The 27,821-nt window shown below is 33.1% G+C and overlaps 1 protein-coding gene across 1 annotated transcript; it reads left to right on the top strand.

Annotated features, from left to right (window-relative positions):
* Nucleotides 1-1,915: 1,915 nt before the first annotated feature.
* LOC143057822 (dopamine beta-hydroxylase-like) lies at nucleotides 1,916-17,687 on the top strand. The gene is made up of 9 exons (XM_076231240.1): nucleotides 1,916-2,126; nucleotides 3,215-3,325; nucleotides 5,988-6,171; nucleotides 12,438-12,641; nucleotides 13,849-13,974; nucleotides 14,376-14,452; nucleotides 15,551-15,653; nucleotides 16,006-16,160; nucleotides 17,565-17,687. Exons 1-9 carry the CDS (start codon nucleotides 1,971-1,973, stop codon nucleotides 17,664-17,666), a joined length of 1,218 nt encoding a protein of 405 aa, XP_076087355.1. The 5' UTR covers nucleotides 1,916-1,970; the 3' UTR covers nucleotides 17,667-17,687.
* Nucleotides 17,688-27,821: the final 10,134 nt, after the last annotated feature.

Below are 27,821 nucleotides of genomic sequence, written 5' to 3'. Positions count from 1 at the left end.
GCGATTTTCAGCAAAAGTAGGCGAGACACTGGGTTCCGCGAAACCCTTACAAATTTTTATGGTCAATGTCTGCTCTGTTTTTCAGATACTGGAAGCAAAAGGCCACAATATTATGTGTGGACTGATCGTAAGATGTGCATGTCCGATTGTTACATCTGATATCGACCTCTTTTTCCAATCTAATTAAAATATAGATCTCCGATTTCGTTATACTACGTTACTACATATGAAACCCTTACAAATTGTTTGTGGTATTGCTGGTTTCTCTGTTACTATAAACAGGAACATATATAAACAATAGACCACTGTATTGTGAATGTTATTAATATAGGGTGCACCGGCAAATTTCATCCGACTTTGATCATAACTTCATAGTTCATCAGTATGGAGTTTCAATGTATTATCCGTTTACAATACCATTAAATATTAGGTCATCTATATTTGATTTATTGAATGATTGTTGGGTAAACATGGCTACCTGAGAAGATTAATCTAACATTGACTTCAGTTTGATAATTCATTGGTCCAAGTTGAGAACTTCATGGTTGTGTATTTCTCGAATACTATTAGAAAAAGGTCAACTATATTTGGTTTACGGGATGATTGCAGGTTTCATCTGACCTTGACCTCACTTTTATTTTGTATTGGAAAAAGGTCCATAACCGTTATAAGGTCAATATTTCTTCATCTTCGATGTTTTAAGTACAAGCCATAAACATGTACACATGTGAACGTATGTCTCTGATTAAGCGAACTATATGTGTGTAGGGTTTATATTGAAATTGAATCGATAAAAAGTAAAGAAGGGGATACATTTCAGCTTGTGCATTCTTGCTAGTATAGCTCAAAGGAAAATAAAATTCCTTGAACGCTAACCTTAAATGGATTGTAGACACTTTTCAAAAGTTAATACCACTGCTTTGACATTGTTAGGCAGAACCAGAATGTAAATCACTAAATGCAGATACGTGTCCCTTTCATGACACTCACTAGAGTATTTCTGCTTCGATTGTTATGCCATTAAGTTTTACCCCCCGGGGGTACCGCATGTCCCAAAATTGGTGTCTGTTCTCTAGTTTTAGTATGCCTCAACCAAATGTTATGAATTTTATACACAATGCTTATTACCACAAACCATAGATCAAGTTTGGATATCGGTGCCGTCACTTTAACGTTCTAGAGTTATGGCCCTTTACAAATGGAAAACATGCTGATTTTTTGGTTTCCGTTCATAAACTGAAGTTTGCATCAACCAAATTTTATGAAACTTTACACAATACTTATTACCGCTAAATTCAGATCAAGTGAATTTTGTAGAGTTATGCCCCTTTGCAAATGAAAAAAATGCTGAATTTTTCGTTTCCGTTTTGCAACTTTAGTTTGACTCAACAAAATGCTACGAAACTTATACACAATGCTTATTACAACAAAGTACAAAACAATTTTGAATTTTGGTGGCGTCGCTTTAACATTTTAGAGTTTGCCTCTTTACAAATGGAAAAATTGCTGAATTTTTGTTTCTTTTCTTAAACTTAAGTTTGCATCAACCAAATTTATGAAACTTGTACACAATACTTATTACCTCAAAACTCAGATCAAGTATACATTTGGATAAGGTCACTGCTTCTGTTCGTCAGTTATGTCCCTTTTATAACTATATGATATGCAAGCGGGGGCATCATCTGCGTCCCATGGACACATTCCCCATTTATTTCACGCCTGCGACGGAAGAAGAGCCATCGGTTTTTGCTTTTCTAACATCGACGGCGTCAACATATGGTTAGATAACTTTGGTTGGAACTGACACCACCATGGGTTATAGTAGTCTCAGGTTGGAAGGATAGCAAATTACGGAATAATATTGTATAAAAAGTTCAATTAGATCAACCGGAACTTGACAGATAGATAAGTTCCATTGATAAAAATTTCCAATCTTATAGGAAGTGGGATTTGCGATACCATCATAACGAATGTGGTCATTTATTTGTTTAATTTCATTACTTGTAATTTGTGTTCAATCTGTTTGTAAACTACCGACAGATGGAAATGTGAAACACTTGGACATACGAATTCCAGAACAACCTGTACCACAGAAATTGACGCATTATGTTTGTCAACAATTCAAGGTAAATGTGTACGTGTTTGAATGATAGTATGTATAATCTATGCATAAGAAATAAGCCTTATCTAGTCTGTAATACGTTATCGTATATATTTTCTAAGATAAATAGAAATGTCAAATTATTTATTTCAAAAGTGCAGATACGTATATCTTCTGTATTCCATTGGCATTTCTCAGGGGCGGATCCAGCCATTTTAAAAAGTGGGGTTTCTAACCCAGGACAAAAAAAGGGGGGGGGGGGGTCCAACTACATGTCCCCATTCAAATGCATTGATCGTCCCAAAAAAGGGGGTTGGAAACCCCCCTCCCCTTTTTGGATCCGTCCTTGTTTCTATACATTCCTTTCATCTTTTGCATATCCACAGGGTTGTCTGTACGGGATGTATAAGTACGAATCCACGTCGGTTAAAAGGGAGACGCTAAATCCGATGCCTCCGGATAGAGAGTTTGTGCCTCTTTTTCTGAACCCTTGCAATAACTCTTTAAGGTTTAAAATTATTTTGCCTATCAAAAATAGCCTCATTTTCAAGTGGCAGTCCAAATTTTCCATGGCAGACCCTCCTTACAGACTCATGATTACTAGAATACCTTATGCATGATAGCTAATTTATTCTTTTCAATTCCTGAATATATATGACACATTTGCCACTGGATGCTAAGCAGCCATCTATCAATCAATCTTATGCACATGCATTAAGCTTCCGAATATATTCGATCAGTATCTTCAGTATACAATTTGTATATTTTCCATATCTCTATATAAAATAAATATGTTTTCTGGAATTCTTTTGTATTTATCGGTAATTCGTATATTTCCCCTTTACTGCCTAATATTTTCGAGTATCAACGTACTGGTTGTATCACTGAAAATATTAGGCAATACATTGTGTGACGTCATAATTACCGATTTTTTGATACTGACTATATCATGTGGAATATCTCAACTCGCCCTAACGGGCTCGTCTAGATATTCCACATGATATAGTCAGTGTCAAAAACGAAACTACCTATTATTCTACATATATCTTTAGTATGTCTTTTGTTATTCTTCTGTATATCTTCTATATATTATTCATGTCTTCGTATCAAAAGGTACCAGACGATCAAGATTACAATGCAATCGCCTTCGAAGGACTGATAGGTAACCCTGGAGTTGTTCACCACATACTGGTGTTTGGCTGTGACTTTGACGTCAATATATTTGTAAGTATAGTTTTTAACACTCTGGAGTTGTTCACCACATACTGGTTTTTGGCTGTGACTTTGATGTCAATATATTTGTAAGTATAGTTTTTAACACCCTGGAGTTGTTCACCACATACTGGTGTTTGGCTGTGACTTTGACGTCAATATATTTGTAAGTATAGTTTTTAACACTCTGGAGTTGTTCACCACATACTGGTTTTTGGCTGTGACTTTGACGTCAATATATGTGTAAGTATAGTTTTTAACACTCTGGAGTTGTTCACCACATACTGGTTTTTGGCTGTGACTTTGACGTCAATATATTTGTAAGTATAGTTTTTAACACTCTGGAGTTGTTCACCACATACTGGTGTTTAGCTATGACTTTGACGTCAATATATTTGTAAGTTTAGTTTTTAACACCCTTGAGTTTTTCACCACATACTGGTGTTTGGCTGTGACTTTGACGTCAATATATTTGTAAATTTAGTTTTTAACACTCTGGAGTTGTTCACCACATACTGGTGTTTAGCTGTGACTTTGATGTCAATATATTTGTAAGTATGATTTTAAACACTCTAGAGTTGTTCACCACATACTGGTGTTTGGCTGTGACTTTGACGTCAATATATTTGTAAGTATAGTTTTAAACACTCTGGAGTTGTTCATTACATACTGGTTTTTGGCTGTGACTTTGACGTCAATATATTTGTGAGTATAGTTTTTAACACTCTGGAGTTGTTCACCACATACTGGTTTTTGGCTGTGACTTTGACGTCAATATATTTGTAAGTATAGTTTTTAACACTCTGGAGTTTTTCACCACATACTGGTGTTTGGTTGTGACTCTGACGTCAATATATTTGTAAGTATAGTTTTTAACACTCTGGAGTTTTTCACCACATACTGGTGTTTAGCTATGACTTTGACGTCAATATATATTTGTAAGTTTAGTTTTTAACACTCTGGATTTGTTCACCACATACTGGTGTTTAGCTGTGACTTTGACGTCAATATATATGGAAGTATAGTTTTTAACACCCTGGAGTTGTTCACCACATACTGGTGTTTAGCTATGACTTTGACGTCAATATATTTGTAAGTTTAGTTTTTAACACTCTGGATTTGTTCACCACATACTGGTGTTTAGCTGTGACTTTGTCGTCAATATATTTGTAAGTATAGTTTTTCTTAAACACTCGGAGTTGTTCACCACATACTGGTGTTTGGCTGTGACTTTGACGTCAATATACTTGTAAGTATAGTTTTTAACACTCTGGAGTTGTTCACCACATACTGGTGTTTAGCTGTGACTTTGACGTCAATATATTTGTAAGTTTAGTTTTTAACACTCTGGATTTGTTCACCACATACTGGTGTTTAGCTGTGACTTTGACGTCAATATATTTGTAAGTATAGTTTTTCTTAAACACTCTGGAGTTGTTCACCACATACTGGTGTTTGGCTGTGACTTTGACGTCAATATATTTGTAAGTATAGTTTTTAACACTCTGGAGTTGTTCACCACATACTGGTTTTTGGCTGTGACTTTGACGTCAATATATTTGTAAGTTTAGTTTTAAACACTCTGGATTTGTTCACCACATACTGTTGTTTAGCTGTGACTTTGACGTCAATATATTTGTAAGTATAGTTTTTCTTAAACACTCTGGAGTTGTTCACCACATACTGGTGTTTGGCTGTGACTTTGACGTCAATATATTTGTAAGTATAGTTTTTAACACTCTGGAGTTGTTCACCATATACTGGTTTTTGGCTGTGACTTTGACGTCAATATATTTGTAAGTATAGTTTTTAACACTCTGGAGTTGTTCACCACATACTGGTGTTTAGCTATGACTTTGACGTCAATATATTTGTAAGTATAGTTTTTAACACTCTGGAGTTGTTCACCACATACTGGTGTTTGGCTGTGACTTTGACGTCAATATTTTTGTAAGTATAGTTTTTAACACTCTGGAGTTGTTCACCACATACTGGTGTTTAGCTGTGACTTTAACGTCAATATATTTGTAAGTATAGTTTTTAACACCCTGGAGTTGTTCACCACATACTGGTGTTTGGCTGTGACTTTGACGTCAATATATTTGTAAGTATAGTTTTTTACACTCTGGAGTTGTTCACCACATACTGGTTTTTGGCTGTGACTTTGACGTCAATATACTTGTAAGTTTAGTTTTTAACACCCTGGAGTTTTTCACCACATACTGGTGTTTGGCTGTGACTTTGACGTCAATATATTAGTAAGTTTAGTTTTTAACACTCTGGAGTTGTTCACCACATACTGGTGTTTAGCTGTGACTTTGACGTCAATATATTTGTAAGTATAGTTAGAGTTGTTCACTACATACTGGTGTTTGGCTGTGTACTATAAATACTATAAATAGCATTAAAATTTAAAAACAAACTGTATATAGATCGATAAACACAAACATGCTGTGTGAAAACGTATTGCAAGTGGACAACTTCTTTCCAACAAATATCAGCAAGTTTTATAAGAGAAAACAAATAACAAAAGAAGACTGTATACATTCAGTTTACAATTATTAACAATGTCTTAATTTTAACGAGGCTATATATATCTCGGATCATCATGATGGAAAATAATAATTCACTTTGAAAAATGTTGGTGAAGTTCAACTTCGTGTAATCTGAACAGGAACCACATGAATGTGGAACATATGATGGCAGATGTAGAAGCTGGTTGGCTCAGTGGACAATAGGGGTTGATGGGAAGACTTGTACGTATCCTGATACTGGTATCCGGTTCGGAAAGAACTCTTACAAGTACATGTCTATACAAATCCATTGGAATAATTACAACTTGGATTCGAATCTAACAGGTATGGTGCTAATATTGAAGATCCTAGTTCTGCTAATGTATTTGACACGTTTAGAATTTTCTTCTTATTTGACGTGTTTAGAATTTCTTTAACATCGAAAATGAATAACAGTATTAATTTACAATCCAAACAATTTAGGCCCGTTTTAGATGGCAGATGTTCCAGACTGGAAAGTTGTGGTAAATCAATACACGAGACTGGTGGATACATGAACGTTCACATACTTGATCCCATACTTTATTTTTCCATCTAACATATATACAAGCACAGTTCATAAAGCATATTTACAAAACAGTAATCATGACAACATACATTTACCCGCCGCTGCTCGTAGATCGAGAGCGGGTACCGATGCGTCACATGGTTCTCTCTATTGTTCCATCCCCTTTCGTTTCAAAATTAACCTTTATAAAACATGATCATAGAAACGATTTGACCAATGAAAATAGAAAAAGGTACTTATCAACAAATAGTTTCCAAACAATGAAACATATCAAAAGCAGATTAAATTAAAACTTAGTGTTAATTGACATTATTCACTTTATTATACAGTTTGAAATTTTTTAATATAACGTGTATATATTGAGATATTCTGTGTTTATTATATAGAGCTCGAGGGATTATATTGGTTGAGGGTTGATACGGTGTGTGATATTGAAAAAGCCATATCATATACACTTTATTATATACAGAGGAGGATTGAAATGACGTCATACAGATTATAGATTTGACATGACGTCATACAGATTATGGTTTTGATAAACAAGCCTTTGCAACGGTGACTGCAATCGATGACGTGACGTCATACAGATTAAAGGTGTGATAAAGCTTTTGCAACCGTGCTGATATCGATATCATCACGGGTGGCTGATACAGCACGCTTGCCATTGATTGTATTATACATACAATTTATCTGTATTTACTACTAAGTATATGAACAAAGTGTAGTAGTCAGTCGAGAACCAGCTTAATATGACGTCATAATTTAAATAACGTCACAACTAAATCCCTAACAACAGAACCAAAATCGGAAACGTTACGGTATTTCCGTTTCCTTTTTTTTAAACAAATATTTAAGTTACAAAAAAATAATTCATACAGACTTCGTCCTCATTTACAGGTAATGCCTCATATTAAATATCGTTATTGCAAAATTACACCCATAAGGGTCAAGGAATACAAACAAACAATTATACATTTTAAATACAATGCAATACAATGAAATACAATACAATATAATAGAACATATTTTAAGAGTTCAAATTATAAATTGATGTAATTATAACCCCGTGAAAGTCCGGCATAAGTCCGTGAACTTCGGCACGGGTTACATTAAAGTCTGTAGGTCTATAATCGACACTATGGCTGCTTTGAACGCAAGACCGTATAAAAATATATACAAATTTATTAACACAAGTTTACAGTTCGAAAGCAAGGGGAAGACTGCCCCAGCAACAGTTTACAAAACATAAATTAATTCCAAGATAAGGGTATTAAAAACATTATAAAAGGTTCTCAAGAAATATATCTTTCATTGTCTAATCTTATGTAATAATAAACGGATTATTGTCCTCCGGCTTAACTTAGCAAAATAGCAATAATTGCTTCTTTTAAGTTGAGTGTAAATTTAGCACTTTTGACAGCCATCGGATTAAGTTATAAAATAGTAAATCTATAATCTCTTTGGATATTTGAAAGAAGAAACATTATATTTAAGAATAAATCAATTTAAAACGAAAACTCATATAAATATTCAAAACGAGAGTTCATATAACTTTTTAAGACGAGAGTTCATAAACCTATTAAATTCAAAACGAGAGTTCCTAAAAAGCACTTGGCAAACTATAGTAAAAGTTCCCAATGTCACTTTTCTTCCGGTTATATTCTCCACTACTTCCCCGAAGTGCTCGTCCCGAGCACAAATTGCTACATTTTGTATTTAAGCTTGAAATGTTATTTCATCTATGGATAATTCGTCTTTGGGTAAATCGTCTTTGGGAAAATCGTCTTTGGGTAAATCATCTTTTGGTATTCGTCTTTGGGTAATTCGTCTATGGGTAATTCATCTATGGGTAATTCTTCTATGGGTAGTTCGTCTCTGGGTATTCGTCTTTCTGGTTGCTGAAAGTGTGTACATACCGAAAACATCACGAACATAGAAAATGCACATATATGGGGCCTTTTCATTAATATACACAGGGGGTATGAGGATGGGACATTAAAAATATCTAAATACTCTGAGGAGAGGGACTACAACAAATATACTTAATATTCTGAGGAGTGGGACTACTGACATAACTATACTAAAACGTTCTGAGTAGGGGGACTACTGACATAAATATACTAACGCTCTGAGGAGCGGGACTCCTGATATAAGTATACTAACTCTGAGGAGGGGGACTACTGACATAAGTATACTGTACTCTGAGGAGGGGGGCTACTGACATAAGTATATTATACTCTGAGAAGGAGGGATTAACACAAATGTACTAAAAATATTCAGTTTCACTTGACAAATCGAAAAAAAACAACATGACTCTATCATATGTATAGATATATAAACAACAAAGAAGTCGCTTTTATCATAATCATAAAAGTAGGACTAAGTATCTGAGTATTCAATGAATTGCAGAAAAAAAGGGGGGGGGGGCAATAATAATCATTGACCCGTTTGTGATTCTAACAAAAACTACACTATACTGGAAGGTTTTCGAAAACTCTATCAAGAATTTGAACAGATTATCAGATTAACAGTGGTTATATTTCTACCTTGTAAGCAGGTTTTGATCAAACATAATAAGGCATTTTCTGAAATGTAGTATACAGGTCGTCACTCCTGTACACCCAACGGAAACAAGACCACAAGACAGATGACGAGTCCATCTTGCATTTTTGTTTCGCATTAAAATTGTATTATAAAATGATTTTGTTACACCACCGATAATCTATATATTCATACGGAAGCTCATACGTGTAAAATCCAACTACTAATATAGTATGTAGCGTGAAATGATACAAAATAATAACGACAACTAAACAATAATTGTGGTTATTTGGTATACTATAGTCAGTGATCTTTGTTCAAAGTTACAACCTTCACTTGTGTAAAACACTAGGTTCTATGATACAACAAGGATACACTGACTTTAGCTCGATCTATTGCTTATTTTCCAAATGTCAGTGACAAATATCTCAGAAAAAAAAGTGAATATTCATAGTAGAATAATGAAGTTTTCTTACTGTTATTCGCAAATACTTCAGACATATTTAGAACAACGTTGATGTTAACTAGTCTTAGAAGTTTTCTTAATACGATAGATTCCAAATGTGAAAATGAAAACCAAAAATAGAACCTATTCTTACATTTATTTTACAATCGGCTTTTGAACAGACTGTTTTGCAAAACAATTTACAATATTCTGATTAGGGGGGCTATTTCTAGAATTCATAAACCTGTTTTTGATTGAATTATGTGGGACTTGTGGAACTTAGCACTACTATTATAAAAATTGAATTTGTTTCTCTGAAGCCTTTTATTTGGGGGGCGTTTCTGTTGTCTATAAACATGATTAAGTACATTGACAGTGGGGACGTAAAATTGTGCATTCTCAAAATGTTCGTAACTATTACAGTATGTATCACACTTACCATCACTTCTGGGTTGGATCTGTGGTGTAGGATTGTCCTCTATAGCACTGGTGACTGGTTCTGGTTTCGATGCTAGGTGCATGGTGATGTCTGCTAGCAAAGCAGCATCTATGGCCTCACTTACGGAAAAGTTTTGTTTAAGACCGGTTGCGGTGACAAACGGAACAACAAACTCTGGTCTAAGTCCACGAAGAATAAATTGTTCCATCATTAATGTTTGACCAGCTAGAAAACAGAGTCTCTCGATTCTGGATATAAACTGCGAAACAGTTTCGTATTGTTTTTGTTTTAAATCGGCTGCATCTTTCCACAATCCCACTTTTTCTATACTCTTTCTCCCAAAGCGCTCCGTGAATTTTCTGAACAATGTCTGCTTGTTGTTTCTGTCTTCATTGTCTAATAACATGTACCATGCTAAAACGTAATCGTCAATAAAGCATGTAAACGCTCTTGTGGCTTGCACGTCATCCCACTTTGAAAATTCGCACATAAGTTCGTAACGCTGTATCCACATATCTGCATTTTCTGTTTCGAACGCGTTAAATTTTTCCAACTTTGGTAACTCCATTTCTTCATATAAACTGGGACTAGTTCATAAGTAAAACACTCGCTTGGCTGCAAAGGTAACGGTAATCGTTGGATCCTTCCCAATTATAACCCCGTGAATTCCCGGCATAAGTCCGTGAACTTCGGCACGGGTTACATTAAAGTCTGTAGGTCTATAATCGACACTATGGCTGCTTTGAACGCAAGACCGTATAAAAATATATACAAACTAGAACACACCCGTGATAGCGCGGGTCCGTGACTGATATACAATTATGCGTACGCCTTTTTTTAGTATTGGTATTGTCATCTGATAAAGTCATGCCGATTATAACATGTATAAGGTGCACAGTTTTCTCTGCTTTCATAATCTTTCTGTTTGAACCCGTCGACCTGGAATCTATCAATTATTAGTAATATTAATAATTTGGAAAACAAAAGGACCTGGAATGGAGTATTTTTTACTCAACTGTATACTGCAAAATTCTAAATACACTGTTTGGTGGTGCGCCTGTCAGATGCGGAAAGTACAGATAAGGTAATAGGTAACAGGTGAATATACTATTGGTATCGGTGTCGGACTCGATCCGGAACTTCTTAATTATTGGCAATATTAATTACGTGGAAAACAAATGGGCCTAGAGTGGTGTAATTTTTAATCAACACCATTGTACTATATTAGTTCTATATAAAGTTGAATTCTTTGATTCACCTTTTTTACGTGATGACGGCTGACAAATTGGACCTCGTAATTTTAGTATTATAGATTTATTAACACAAGTTTACAGTTCGAAAGCAAGGGGAAGACTGCCCCAGCAACAGTTTACAAAACATAAATTAATTCCAAGATAAGGGTATTAAAAACATTATAAAAGGTTCTCAAGAAATATATCTTTCATTGTCTAATCTTATGTAATAATAAACGGATTATTGTCCTCCGGCTTAACTTAGCAAAATAGCAATAATTGCTTCTTTTAAGTTGAGTGTAAATTTAGCACTTTTGACAGCCATCGGATTAAGTTATAAAATAGTAAATCTATAATCTCTTTGGATATTTGAAAGAAGAAACATTATATTTAAGAATAAATCAATTTAAAACGAAAACTCATATAAATATTCAAAACGAGAGTTCATATAACTTTTTAAGACGAGAGTTCATAAACCTATTAAATTCAAAACGAGAGTTCCTAAAAAGCACTTAGCAAACTATAGTAAAAGTTCCCAATGTCACTTTTCTTCCGGTTATATATAAAACACAATCATGAGCTTGTCTGACATGGGTCTGACCCCCTCAGTTCTAAAGACTGCTTAATGAAGACTCCAACATGACAAACAAGTTCAGGAATGGAGTTTAAAATGTGTTTTAGTTTATTAAATGCATCAAGATGTTGAAATAATGGTACATATTCTTTTAGATAAGCAAAAAAATTAGAACGCAATGCTATGTTAATGTCACAATACAACAAGACATGAAATTCGTCATCAAGGACTCCACATTTTTTAAATAATCTTTGTGCTCTTGGAATGTTTCTGTACCTTCCCAATTCAATGCCTAGGGAAATCAATGAGAGTAACTGTCTGTGAATAACATTATTGCAATTATTATGAGTTCGGTCATACGTACCAATAATGAAAAAGAAAACCGATACTTTGAATGTTCAAGTAATATCACAACAGTTTGAATACTGTAGTTACTGTGGATTCGTGCACTAAATATACTGTAAAATTGATTCATTAGTATTCGTTGGATACCAATTTTCATGGATTTCGTTTAAATATAGGTTAACCACGACATTAAACGTTTGAAACGAATGACAATTTTCCTTCAAGCTAGTATGCAAACTTCGGCAAAACCACGAACATGTTAGTCTTCTTTAATCCACGAAAATTGGTACCCACGAAAATAAATGAAACCAAATTTGCAGTATTCAAGCGGTGAACACCTATATTTGACCAGACTAACTGTCAGTGGACAAATTCAGAGTTTGCTCTGAATGATTCCTATTAATTTTTGCTTTTTTGATGGAGGATGCTATTTGTCATATTATTGGCTTGAACTACGGTCTTTTCAGATAACTCTGGTATAAGACTTTATTATACAAACAAGCTTAGGAAAAATGAAGTTGGAAACGTGCAGATTGGACAAAACGATCTTGAAATTCCTGTTCGGAGTGACCATTTTCTGCTGAACGGAAGTTGTAGTGAGACATGTACACAGCGCATGCTTCCTCATCCAATCTATCTAACAAAAACTTATATCCATATGCACAACTTAGGTAAGCATAATCCATAAGTGCATTCTATTCGTGTCAAGTAATATAAATATGTTGAAGCTGTTTTCCAGGAACGAATCATACTACAGAGCTCTCCATTAATAGTATCAAGCTTGTTACAAGAAATCATTGATGAGACGGTAGCTCTATATATATATACATATATTATTAATTCGTATATTTTAACAAATTTGATTCGTTTAAGGATAGTCACATGTTAAACTATATTTTCGAAGGTAGTGAGAAAACGGCGGATAGCAAAAAGCATATTGACCGGCAAAAAGCATATTGCACGGTTATTTTTAGAATATCTAAAAACCGATATACTTTGTGACGTCATGTAATGAATTTCAGGATATTGTTTAACGTTTTGAAACAAATGATATCTGTGATCGATTATTTGACGAAAAAAAATCTTCGAATACATAAGATGTCAAAAAAAAAAGTAAATGAAATAACAACTAATATGTTGTTATTGTCAAGGAGACAATGTAATATCTATAAAGTTCCAACAAACCTAAATGACGATTTTGATACAAACATGGTCGGAAATTAATAATATAACAAATATAGCCTTTGTATGAGGTCAATACAGGATATATCGACCCAAAGAAGTATATCGACCTCGGACTTCGTCCTCAGTCAATATACTTCTTTCAGGTCAATATATCCCTGTATCGACCTCATACAAAGGCTATATTTGTATAATATATGAAGGATTATTTAAGGGGTTGTGTTTAAAAAAAAAAGCCACTGGGTTTAGAATTAATAAGGATTTCGTGTACTTTTTGAAAGGCATGCATCTAATTTGTGAATATGTAAATTATATATATTTTTCTACTCTCTATCTGGTATTCAAATGGTATACATGTTTTGGAATCTAAATTCTTAAGCTTTGACGATACAGTACAGATGATGCTGTCTGAGATGTCTAGATCTATCCTGATAATGCACTTTAACAGAATTAAAAGGGTTCCGAGGTCTAAAGTCGGATTTTTTACAGACATAAACATGGTACCATATGGAATCTTTATTCTTCTCTTGAAAACAATGAAATGAAACATCACGCTTTCTTCAAAAAGCAGCATCTACTTTATACAGACCCATTCAATATATTATTCCGGTTATTCGAATTTTAAGCAAAGATTGTTCTTATCAGTATTTTTTTTAATTTTCTCGCTCGTCTTTTTTTTTTGTAATTTCCGTACAGGAGTTGCAGGAAAGTTTGAAATATATCGTAATGGACGACTGATCCGAGAAATAGCTCATGATTCTGTATACAACTATCACAAGTCTCCATTACACTTCCATGATCCACCAGTTGAAGTACGACCAGGTATTGATAATCATAATAATATAACAACCCTTATTTCATTATAACTTTAATTCATTATTCGTACAGCAACTTTACGGGTAATCTTAAAGGTCGAAGGCATACAAATGACGCTCGGTGTCGACTGTTTTGTAGTTGTTTGCATGCGCAGATCTAGCCATTTCGAATGTTCTTTTTTGAAAATTAATGTTGATCATTCGAATCATTCTATCTTTTTTTACAAATTTATTTAAGTATAATCAGTGAGCAAAAAAAAACAACAAAAAACTGGCCCTCGTACAAGGCGTGGGTTCGTTATTTTTTAGACAATCTAAAATTATTAAAATTAAGATCCGGGAAAAATTGTTCGAGAGTAGTATAATTACTAGAACATTTGTAAAAAAATTTTTTTTAATTTTTACTAGGTGATGAAGTTAAACTATCCTGTTGGTTTACTTCCGGTGGTAAGAACCATACGATATATTGGGGAGAAGGATCTGATGTAAGGTTTGGTACCAGTAATCCGATATGAATCCCTGTTGTATAAAATACATCTGAACATACATTTATATGCATATTGGTCGCGGTTTTAGCGCACCAGTGGAAAGGTGTCTCATTGGCAATCATACACAATTATCCATTAAAGTCATAAGAAACCTCAAATTAAAAAAAAAATATGCATTGTTTTTTATAACTAAATGGATACTTTGCATTATACAACTTATGTACATATACTTTTTTTTTTAGGAAAGTTCTTTAATTTGTCCACATTTAGAAGAAGTTTACTTATTTTTAATTGCTTGCTTCCAGGAAGCAATTCGCCGACATATTTTCCGTATGCATAGTGACCTGAGCGTTACCCTTCTCGTAAAAATCCGGTGATCGCAATACGCATGAATCTGTCATTAAAATAAACAATTATCTGATTGTACATGTTAAACATGTTAAACACGTGCTCAATACCCATGCTTTTTGTTATTTGTTTACTATAAGGTAACAATCGGTAAACTTCGGCTTCAAAACACGGCATTTAATGAGCAGCCATATTTGTTAAATCATAACATACAGAGAGAAAAAAAATTGACGATTATACGATATATTTGCGTAAAAAATGATAAAATCGTGCACAGAGGACTAAGTTTATGATATATACATGCATTGGTTCAAGAATTGGATAAACATTATTTTTCACCACTCACTGGTTTCATATGACTTCAAGATCAAAAGACAAAAAAGTGAAAAGTTATAAGCGATTGTCTGCCATGAACAATTAGCAAATCGGCTATAAAAGGCATCGAGTCAAATGTGAAACAAGTAAAACGAGAAAAAAACGATATTATCGTGGACCGCTGCGAATTGCAAAGTAGAAATTGATAGTAAAGAGTAAATCTTATTTCTAGTAAATTAATGTTTTTTTTTATATAATATAACGCAGACAAACGTGAAAAGGGTTTAAAATGGTTAATAGAGTACACCAAAAAAGGATTTCGGAAAAAAATTGGAGGGATAGAAAAAAATGTTCTATCCCAACGTACTTAATATAGTGTTTGTTTTAGTTATCATACAATGTGTAAAAAGCTGCCAACATTTTCTGTTATAGGCAGAAATGTGTTACGCATTTGTTTCATACTACCCAAAAGTTAAAGGATTTGACCAATGCATTCAGTTTGACGAATACGATGTTAACTGCCATATCGACGGAGGTTTGTAGCCGAGCACAAATAATTATATTGCTTATTCTTGAAAGATCAGGTGTACCCTAGCAGACATATGTTTATCGAATTATTCTCTTCAGTAATTCTTTTTACAAAAACATGAAGGTTTTTATTTTTCATAACAGATTCTGACTTTGGTATTACTTTCATGAACATTAAAACTAGGAAGAGAAAAAAAAGTTAAATTTTTGTCAAGCTTGAGGGTCTGGGTGGAGCTTATACTGAATAGAGTTATGGGCAAACATTGCCTAATGAATGACACAATTTTTTTTGGAATATAGCAAAAAGGAACCTAATCAATAACCTCTTGTATTAATTGACATCTTTTCTTTCAAATAAGAGCTGTATATGGGTGGATGTACAATGGAAATGTTTGAATCTGACTTACAGACAGACTTGATACAGGATATACAGAAGACATGTAAAGCAGACGACACGTGCGTCACTTCCTGTTCAGCTGCCATCCAGACTTTAACCGAACATCCATGTTTCAACGTAAGAATATATAGCCCCACAGGACGCAATTGCGACTGGACACAATTGCGAACGGTTTCCAATGTTTGCCCTCTGAGATCATATTTGTTTATATTTATCAATTTATAAAAAACCCTATTAAAATCCCTTGTTTTCATGATAATGCAATTTATGTGCACTTGGTGAATGTTGATGACGATGACAAGTCATTCTTAAAATATTATAAGAACGGCAATCTGACCTGGAAGTTATATAAAAAAAATACATAAAGGTAAGTGCATATTGCCTTCTTTTGTTAATATATAGAAAGAAAAATATCTCCTAATTCTGTTCATATACGTGATGCCTTTTATCATGCCCAAATAACCCCTCAATTGACGTTTTTTAGACTCTTGTGAACCCATTTATGGCCAAAGAAAATATGTTAATTTTATTGAAAAGTCCAGAGAACTCCGAAAGAAACGTTGACCAATATAAAAAAAATCATAGATGAATGATAAGTACACCACCGAAATGGATAAACTTGAATTTAGTGCTCCTTTAAAGGAGGAACTTACACAAAAACAAAAAAAATCAGAAATCTTTCCTTTACACATGACCGACATTTCGTCTGCAACCACTGCTGAAGTAATTGAAGTAAAAAACAAACTTGTGCTTTTTATTTTCCTATGAAAATGTGTTTGAGATAAAGATTAATGTATGCTTTATCAATATAGACTGTTGTCATTGATTTCTTCTGCAAGATATATCAATATATATAATGCTGTTCGGAATTGCGTCCATATGTGGCTCTCTTGACCCGTAAAACGAGGTCACGCAAATCTTACTAAAGTATCCCAACGTGCATAAAAATTTATGTGGGATATGATGCAAAATGCAAAGCCTTCATACATCTTAAATTCTATGGTATAAAAAATTCAAGAAAAGTAGTCTACATAAAAAAAATATTAATCACAGTTCAAAAATCGTTCGTAATTGTGTCCGGTGAGGCTATGTATTTCATTAACTCGCTTCTTAAAACTAGAATTAGAATATTCGTATTAAAATTTTTATTTTATGGCTTTCAGATATTTTATATCCTATCTATAGTTTTCAAAACGCACAATTCACAAGTTATTTTTCAGTTTTATAAATAATGCACAATAAGAAAGAAGTTCCAAAAGATTACACCTCACTCGTAATTTTGAATAGATGTTATATTTGGCACATGTCGGTTCTGAAATAATAATATCAGATTGTAAACTTTTTATTAATATTAAAGAAGAACATTTTATGAAAACCATTATTTTTGCTTATAGGAATTGAAGTATAATTTTTTATTAAATAGATAGTATTTCTTAAATTTGATATCAATAAAATTGTGTTGTGTACAATGATAACTCCTTAGATCTTTAAATATTCAAAAGTGTAACTTTCTTTTTACAGGGACGATTTAAAGATTACTCAGTAAGGTTATTTCCACCTAAAATCCCCGGTTGGAATGCTGTTATGGACTTGTTAGAAAGACACTATAAGTCTTGCTCATAATAAACCAATCACACTCTCTGATACTGGTTTCGTTTTTTGTGCCTAGAAAATTTGATAATGATCAAAAATTTGAACAAAAGATGCATTTCAAAGAATAAGAAACTATCGAAACAATATATACGAGGGTCTGTCTGTAAGATCCTTCATTTCTGTCTTCTTTAAAAAAAAAATGTCCATAATTCCTATTCTGTAGATTTCTAGCTCCCGACCCATTTTCATTTTTGGTCTGTATTTTTCTCTAGTATCTTTATTTTTTAGTCCCTTATAGTCTGCATGTATGGCCTTTTTACCAAATATATTTCTCTGTTCTGTAAAAACCACATCGGAACCCTCATATATAAAAAGGAGACATCCGGTAGTTAACATAAAACAGCAACCAAACAACAAAACGAAGTTTAGAAAACATCATTTATATATCATGTTATATAGTGCTTGATTAGTTGTAAATAATTTGAAAGAAACTGCAAACGATATATGCCTTCTTCAACAAAATCTTAGAAGAAAACAAATCAGAAAACGATATGAAGAGAAATGAATTAATTGGCTTTTATTATGAGTTTGGGCAAGGATAATTTTATTTAAGCGGGAAAACGTATTGTATATATACCATCGACAGTGAATGAGTGATATTCAAGACAACAAAGATGATCCCAGTTTCTTGTCAGTATTTCCCTGCATATACGCATCCTTTAACAATTGCTGAAATCACTTACATATTTTATCTACAGTATTCTAAATGTCTTGTATAGTTGCATCAACTCTTTTCTTGAAGATAAGGAATGACCATGTGGCCATTTCTTTTCGTTTAATAAAAAATCCTGGCGTTAGTTATGAAATTAAATGACCATTATGACAACGCTTGACCGATGAATATCCACTTCACCTGTCTTACAATTGTCCTTGTTTTGCCCCATAATTCTTCAGAAAATTCTGAAGTAAACAATATGACCTTCATCAGTAGATTAGCAGAATTAAAATGTTATTTTTAAAAATGCTGATACACGTATTATGTGTGTGTTATAATCCAAAAGTTTGCACGCTATGTGCCACGTTTGATGCAGTCAGGAAATTACATATTTTGCTAACTTTGTGTTGCATTAAGCAATTTAAATTAAACAAGAGGCTTTCAGAGCGACAGCATACCGGATTTATTAACATTTATTTGTGTCTTGGCATTTTTCAATATCACAAGAACCATAACAACATGCATAACTGATGAACGGTGAAAGTGAAAATCGTCAATATCAAATTTGACCTCCATTTTGTCATCAGTAACAACATATTAAAATTTTAAAACCTTGTTTGAACAGTTCATGAGTAAATGCAACAACATGACTGGAAATTCATTTTTTCAATCTTTCAAGAACCATTATTCCTGAACAGAAAAATGAAAATCGCCATTATTGAACTTGACCTCAATTTTGTCACCAGTAACAACATATTTAAATTTGAAAAGCTTTGGTTGAACGGTTTATGAGTAAATACACGGACACGACTGGAAACACCATTTTTCAATCTTTCAAGAACCATAACTCCTGAACGGTAAAAGTCAAAATCGTCATTATTGAACTTGACCTCCATTTTGTCATCTGTAACAACATACAATTTTTTTTAAAGCTTTGGTTGAACAGTTCGGGAGTAAATGCACGGACAGGACTGGAAACGCCATTTTTCAATCTTTCAAGAACCATAACTCCTGAACGGTAAAGGTCAAAATTGTCATTAATGAACTTGACCTCCATTTTGTTGTCAGTAACAACCACGCTTTGGTTGAACGGTTGATGAGTAAATGCACGGACAACATTTGGCTGCCGTCCGCCCGCCGTACATCCCTAAATCAATAACTGACATTTTGTCACAAAAATCCGGTTAAAAATTAAAAAAACAAAGACCAAAAATAACAGGTCGATCTGACTCAGCAGGCGCGTAGCTGCCTATACGCTAACACGCAGTTGCGTGCACATCGATTCGGCATGCAAAAAAAAAATGGCAAAATAAAAATTTATAGATTGAATGTTAAAGGAAACACCTATGTTGTCACTTTTTGAATTGATGAAATATCATTAAATAACGGCATTTGGTTTCAAAATAAAAGTTTCATTGGAGATTATGACAAAATCGGACAGTAACTTGTATCTTTTACTAGATTTGAATTTGTAATACTCAGTCTAAGACATGTAGTTTTTGGAGCACATATTACAGTGCACGGTTCATCAGTTTGGAATGAGATGTACCAATCGGCATAAGAGTTATCAGAACCCCTCGATATCGTTGAAAATATGCCGAGGCGATGTGGTCCAATAGTTTCAGGGGAGGTAATAACAAACGTAAACGTCGTCTATTGTTTCCCGTAATTTAACGTTGAGTCAATGACGTCATAACGAAATCACCATTGGAATTGCTGGAAAGGGAGGGTTCTTTCATCAAAGGAAAGGGCACGGCGGAAATCGGCAAAAAAACTCATACAGAATATTAACAGAAATAGAACTCAAATCGTAAAGATATTTTTGTCCTCTTGTTCTATCATAAAAGAACTGCAATTATCTTGATCATTATAGACCATACTCACTTAAGTTTCCGTTTTATTGAAATTATCTTCAATACATGCAGTAGGGAACAACGAGAACAAATGCGTAATGATTTATTATTGCATTAGAATGCAAATTGTAATTAATTCTTTAACAAACTTTTCCGAGATTTTGTCATTCAGAATAGAAAACTCAAAGTTTGGTTTTACTTGAGAAAGATGAAAAAAAAGGTTTCTTGAGAAAAATAAAATAAGGCGTAAACAAACAAAAGATGACACTGAAAAAAAAATCATGAAATAGGAAAACATTGTCATATATACACTGACATACAAGTAGAAAAAATCTGACAATTTTGGTGTATACTTATGTATGAGGACACAAATATAATTTAGCAAAAAAAAAAACCGGTGTAGAGTTGATGTAGGTCTTGATTTATTAGACACGCCCTCATAAAATCAGCGGGTACATAATAGGATAGGAGAAAAAAAACCAGTTATCGAAATACTATATTTCAAAATTAGGAAGGGGAGGCTAATAGCTTACCTCAAGATTTTGATCTTATTCAACTTTATTCTAGTACGGCATACGTTTTACCGCTAGCAAACTCTTTATCTTAATAATGTATCAATGCTTTACTTCAGATCCACTTTCGCCTCGTCGTAAATATGCGTGATATATTTGCCACTGGAGCACGGGAGCAATCAATTTATTAGTTTCATATAGTGATGCATAATCATTAGGTCTCAACTGATAATTGTCTCAAACAGTTTTTCAGTTTTGGTATTTTATTATTTTTTTTATTTATTTTTTTTAAACGAAAATTTTAGACTTTCTTTCCGCATGTTTTCTTTGAATTCATCTGTTTGAATAATCAATAATAATATAGTAGTCTACGTCAGTGGTTACATTGTATGCAGCCAAACTAGGTGGAAGGCAGTAGAACAGAAAACAATCTCCATTGTGTGCATATGCAATAACTCATATATTGAAGCGGAAAACAACGGCCCTTTATTTTATACTAAATGTATTGTCTTACTGATCTCTTTTGTTAAATAAATTTAATTTTTCATCTACAACTGCAAAAGGCGCAACAGATGTGTTAAAATCAGCAATGTGACTTATTTGAAGATTCATGTGACCTTTGTTGTTGTTTAGATGTTTTATTCGAAGTTCGTATATATCCCTTTAACCATTTATTTAGATGGTTTTTTAACGTATAGATAGCGCGAAACTCTCACTGCACTATGCATCGGATATACATTTTTATTTCGACTAAACAAGGCTGCAAATTTATACATCCGAGCAGCTAAACGGCTGAAAACAGCTGAGCGTTAGCGAGGGATAAAATTAACGAATATCACGGCCCAGGCCATGTGTAAATTTACAACAAATCTATGGCTTCCATGAATTATTTCGATTCTAATAGGACAAATACGATCATTTAAAAACTGAAGCGATGATGGATATACCGTGTGTGTGGCTGTTATTAATAACCTGCATGAATGATTTCTTAACTAACCGCTAGAAAAAAAATGTGATTCCTTTTTTTACTTCTCAGTAATCCAACATTTGCAATTTTAAATTTATATTTTTTATCGTAAGCTACCGTCAAAATCACTGTTGACATGTTGTAACCAATGAGCCGCCATGTTGACTTGCTGAAATCAGTAAATGTGCAAATAATGCAATAGAACAGAAAACAAGCAACACCTACCTGAATACTTTATTTTAATGCAATTTTATCCGAGTTTAGAAGGTACTATGTTTTATTGTATTAAATATGATCAGAAGGGTTTAAAAAAAAATCTGCTAGGAATGATCCCACATATAAAAATTACATGTAGTATATTTCATCCGCTAGATCTAATTTCTTTCAATATAGCTAGGTTTTTAATTTAACATGTAGGTGTCATTATCCACATTTCTGAATTGTTTGGTTTTTTTTACTGCAGTAATATTTTGTCTTTTAATATTTACATTTAGTCCTTCTCTGAAAAAAGGGGGAAGTATCTCTTCTCTATATTATCATAACATAGTTATAAATCGAGTTTCGTTTATTTTCTTTCTAATTTTTGTAAAGTAAACTCCTTTTTAAATTTTCATGCATTTTTTTGGTTTTTTATTTTTGACTGGTGATATTAAGGGGAGATAACCACTTGCACAAATCGGCATAAAAACCACCGCTTCGGTTTGAAATCAATTTGACGTTTGCGTATCCAACATTCTATTGCCGAGATATTCATATCGAGTGTTTGTCTTAATGAGATGCTTTATTAAATTTAAATTCAGCCCATCATTTTTAGTTTCCTCGTAAATATTTAGATTTTTCGTTCAGGAGACTTGACATTTTTCACCCAAACTCCAAGTTTGCAGATAAAATAAAGAATAAAGGACTTTGATTTGATGTGTGAGCTTTGACGAGAATAAACTATGGATACTCAAGATTAGTTAGGTCAATAAGTTTTTATTACGACAATAGTATTCAGTGAGTTGAAATGAGGTTTGTCGCATCCGTTTTTTTACTGAATTTTCATGGTCACGTGACTCTATTGTTGCTGATAAACTTGGGGTCAAACCGTGACCTGCTTTCCAACTGGGTAAACGCAATAGAAAAACCTTCAGCTTTGACGTTTTTATTCGTATGACGTCATGTTTTTAAATGACGTTAATGCGCCAAAATCATTACTGGAATTTCGCGGAATTTTAATTTATTTTGTTTTTGTCCATTTTTCCGTTCTCTAATGTGTAAATTCTTTTTGCTATGCGTCAGATTCAGAATAAATGTTCTGTAGGGTTTTATTCAATTGTAATTGTTAACACAGCGAAATCCACAACGAATACGATGCATGTGGATTTACGTAGGAGGCATATTTAAACAGCCATTTGTGTACATCTTGGAGTCTGCGCTAAGTATAGATATATCGCGAATTTTATCACGGTGTTGTTTACAAATCGAAAGAAGCACGTCATATTAGAATTCTCGATAAACTATACTTAGCGCAGACTCAGAGAAATACATATTAATGGCTATTACAATATACTTCCCACGTAAATCTACATGTATTGGAACCTATTTGCAGGCCCTTTGCCGATTTTATTGTTTTAAAAAGTGCAGTTAAAAAAAGACAAAACAACATTTATTCTTATTCGTATGCATAATAAAAGGAAGTAATGCACAAGAGCTCGGGGAAATCAACAAAATAAAAATAAAATAAAATTCCGCGAAAGTCTATTAATCTTTTTGGCGCGGTTTAAGTCATTTCAAAACATGACGTTATACAAATGAAATCGCTAAAGTTGAATGCTTTCTGTTACGTGAACCATCGGAATTCGTATGCTATTGTATTAAAACTAATTTTTGAGGTAGGTTTTGTTTTATTTTCTATTCTATTGCATTTTTCGCATATTTACTCATTTCAGCAAGTCAACATGGCGGCTCCTTAGTTACAAAATGTCGACTTTGGATTTGACGGAAGCTTACGAGAAAAACATGTAAATTAAAAATGGCAAATGTTGGGTTTGAGAATTTAAAGAATTAAAACGATTTTTTCTATCAGTTATTCAAGAAATAAACTTCGCAAGCTACATATTTATAAAGATATTTGAGCTTTATCTAACAGGGAGTAAAAAAGAACAGCCACACACACAGCATACCCTCCCTCGCTTCAGTTTTTTAATGACCGTATTTGTCCTATTAGAATCGAAATAATTCATGGAAGCCATAGATTGTTGGAAATTTACACATGGCCTGGGCGAGGGATAAAATTAACGAATATCACGGCCCAGGCCATGTGTAAATTTCCAACAATCTATGGCTTCCATGAATTATTTCTTAATTAAAAATCCCTATCTGTTCAACCAAATTTTGCAATTTTCACAGCTTTCTAAATATTTTACCTTAAGTTTAACTTCAAGGAAACCAGGTATATCCTGAATTGTACATGTATCACCTTCCTACATGCCAATTTTCAACCAATGTTTAAAGTCTTGTAACAAATTTCTGATTTTGAAAAGACAGGAACTACCAAAATAACTCCCGGTTTTCTGGAAATCTTAAATTAGTGTACTATGTAGCGCATTAATCCTGAATTTTTAATGCAAACTCACAGATAAGTGAATTTTGGCTCAAAATGGTCTAATTTCCCTTTCACCAAAAGTTTCATTTTTGCAAATTTGTTGGTTAGTTTAAGTAAACAATGACATCAAAAGCACTATTTTGTGTCAAAGTAGGACTACTTTTACATACGTTCTAAATTGGAGGGAGTAATTGGTGGTCTGACACCTTAATGAATATTCAGAACAAAAACATCAAATGGAAATATAACATAAAAATTAACCCTGCTTTGTACTATAGACCGAGACACAGAAATGGATTTCGAACGTGTAATACTCTTATTTTAAAAGAGGGATGAAAGATACCAGAGGGACTATTTTAATAGTCTGTAATTCCACGGTTTGTATGTTTCACACCCGGGTTTCACAATTTTGACGAACACAATAATAAAACTAACTGAATTGTTTTCTTGTCCAGATACTGGTTCAATAGAAATAAGAAGATGCGATATGAGTGCGATATGAGTGCTATCGAGACTATCCAACTATCCAACAAAGTCACACTGTAAATACATTTGTCTGCCACACCATCGCACTGCCTTTGGAAATTAGCGGGGAAATATAACGTTATTTTCGGAAACGTCTTAATTTTTGGCGCAATTTGTGAGGCTCACAGGAGGAATTGAGTAAACAATATTATATTTCTCAATTTTTCTCAAAAACAAGTATGATGACAAATATTTTTCAAAACGTTATGACGTTTCATTTTTTTCAAAGAATAACATATCTTACTTTGGCCAAATCGACACCGTTAGAAATATTTAAAAAAATCAAAAATGTGCATTTCAAATGTTCATTTCTTGCCGTTGTTTGGGTCCACCATAACGTTTTTGGCTTTATTTGAGTAAGAATTAATGCTTTAAATGGTAAAGTTATATTTTTCTTACCATCTTGAATTATTTTGCTTCAAATTGAGCCCAATTATTTAAGTATATATTGATTAAAAAATCATACTTAATTTTTTTAAATAAAAAACGTTTTTTACTCCAAAATTGCAAAAATGTTCAATTTTCAGCAGCATTTTTTGCAAAAACGAAATCGACAACATATATTTTTTTTTGGCAAAATTTGATTCTCTGTCAATTGAAGAATAAAATATCTTAAAGGGGAAAAATTCTCACCGTCAGAAATAAACTGTTGGATATGCCCTTAACTTAAAAGGGCTGGAAAGGGACTAGCCAAATCCACCGAAGTCCTAGTGAAAGTTGTTTGTGGTTCGAAAATCGTATTATTTCTTTGCTGAAACAAAATTTGAATTTAGAATTTATTAATAGAGTCCCTCCTATCAAAAGTAAACCAACTTTAAATGCTTTGATTGGAAAACATATGTACAGTATCCTTATACCCGGATATACACACAATCAAATTTAGACGTATTGGTATGTTTTGGCGGCAATTTATCTATTATTTAAGGAGTATCAACAAAAATGTCAATTACCACACTTATACTTTGACCCTTATTGACTTAAGAATCTAAGTATGTTCTTATATTCGATATAATGCGGATATGAAATAGTTGTTTCGAATTTCTTGAAAAAAAAGTTACGGAAGGATTGTATTGTAAGATATTTATCGATCCTTTATTGATTTGTATTTTAGTATTTCCATGATTTGAAGACAGACGATTGGATAGTTGAAAAGTGGAAACGAGGAAGACGCGAAGGTCCTGTTGGGGTTTACAGAATAAAGAGCAAAATATAAAGTATAGAGAATGTGTGCTTATATATGTGTGTATAAAGCATAGAGAATTAGGGTTAAAATAGATAATGAATAGACAAAAATGGTATAAAATGTTAAGAATAAAGAGATGAAGCGGAATCCCAATCCAAGCTCTCAGACATATAAATTCCATGTACTATGTTTTCCCCGTATTTTATTAGTTATTCTTGGGACTTTCCCTGCTTGTTTAATATGATCCTCTTTAAGTAAAAAAAATCTATTATAAACAAGTTCTTGGTCAATTTACCCTTATAAGTCGATAAACACGTTAAACGTTTATAAAAGAAAGACGATCAAAAATATCATTTTTTTCATTATTATCGACCAATAATGTATACAAGTAAGAGTAATTTACATTTGCCTAGCCCAGTCTTTGCATGTACTAAAAAATTGGAGTGAAAAAGGAGAGGACATGTAATCCAACTTTTTTTTGATAAGTTGGTGAGATTCTCTTAAAACTTTTTATTTAAGAATTGAATGCTTCTTTTTGTAACTTTATTGGGGTGTAAAAGCGTTGACCGAAGTACATTTTGTATGAAGCGCTTCATTTTAAAAATGTGCGCACGGTCAACGCTTTTACAACCCCTATGAAGTTACAAAAAGAAGCATTCAATACTTATAATTACATTTTTTAGTTAGGATCATGAAAACACGATTTTTATCAAGTTTTTATTTAATTTACCTGTGCACGTTATTGTGGGACCTCGTGTCATCATGAATAATACATTATATTGTGTAATGCAATTGACTAAGGAATAACGCGTGATTGCAGTGTAGTCAATCAGAATAACGTATTATAATGAAACATACATCTAATGTAATTATTTGTTATTGAAAACAAACATTTGTTGTACCACAAAGAACAACGTAAAAGAGTATCGCCAATCAGGACAATGATAAACCATTACTAAAATAAAGACGTTGCTAATGATTATATGGATGCTTATTTGGGCGTTTTTCAATAAAAGCGTATATTTAAGACCTAAAAAAATGGAAAATCAACTTGTCTAAAATTTAATTTCAAGAGTTATTTTGAATACCTCTATTATAGACCTGTAAAGTAAACAAAAAGTGCAATCTTAAATACTCCTTAAAATGATATTTTTTTCATAATTTGAGTACTGTTTCGTAGGGGACTTTTGTCCCCTACGAAACTGCTTCTAAACACACATATGTTTGCAATTTTAAATGTTTCCTATAGACATTCAAGTTTGTTTACTTTATATACTAGGAAAATCTATTTTTTTCTGAATTGGAGAACCATTTTTATCGATAAAGATTAGAAAGTTACTGTACTTCACATATGAAGGTACAACTCGTGTTACGAAGTGGACATTTTGATGCGTTTCGTAGGTGACAAATCCGTTTCGTAGTGGACAAAAAGTTTCGTAGTTGACATCAACCCTATTCTATGTTAATAAAAACATAATAAAAATTACATGAAACTAACCCTTGGTATTTGCTTTGCACGAATATAATTGAAAAAAGAGTAAAAAAAGACTGCATGGTAGTGGTAGTGTCCCCTACGAAACGTTTTTCTCCCATACTTGTTTCGTAGGTGACCGTTTCGTAGGGGACGTATTCACATGTTTTATTTTTTTCCCACAATCTCTTTATTGCAAAAGTAACAAGACTGATTGTATTCATCAAAGCATGTATTAAGCTGTACACTGATATTTTTTCATAATTTTAAAACCAGATACTGATGGAGATTTGACCCGTTTCGTAGTGGACATTTACAAAAATACGGTATCACTCTGGTCCATTTGATGTGCTCAATTTTTTTTACCAAAAA

Source organism: Mytilus galloprovincialis, chromosome 13, assembly GCF_965363235.1.
Source record: "Mytilus galloprovincialis chromosome 13, xbMytGall1.hap1.1, whole genome shotgun sequence".
Taxonomy (NCBI): Eukaryota; Metazoa; Mollusca; class Bivalvia; order Mytilida; family Mytilidae; genus Mytilus; species Mytilus galloprovincialis.
The sequence above is the reverse complement of the archived record's forward strand: the minus strand, read 5'-3'. Positions and strand labels throughout refer to the sequence as shown.

Coding starts and splice junctions, on each gene's coding strand:
- LOC143057822 (XM_076231240.1), top strand. CDS start 1,971: ATGTGGTCATTTATTTGTTTAATTTCATTACTTGTAATTTGTGTTCAA. Junction 6,172..12,437: donor CTTGGATTCGAATCTAACAG/GTATGGTGCTAA, acceptor CGGTCTTTTCAG/ATAACTCTGGTATAAGACTT. Junction 14,453..15,550: donor ATTGGGGAGAAGGATCTGAT/GTAAGGTTTGGT, acceptor TTTCTGTTATAG/GCAGAAATGTGTTACGCATT.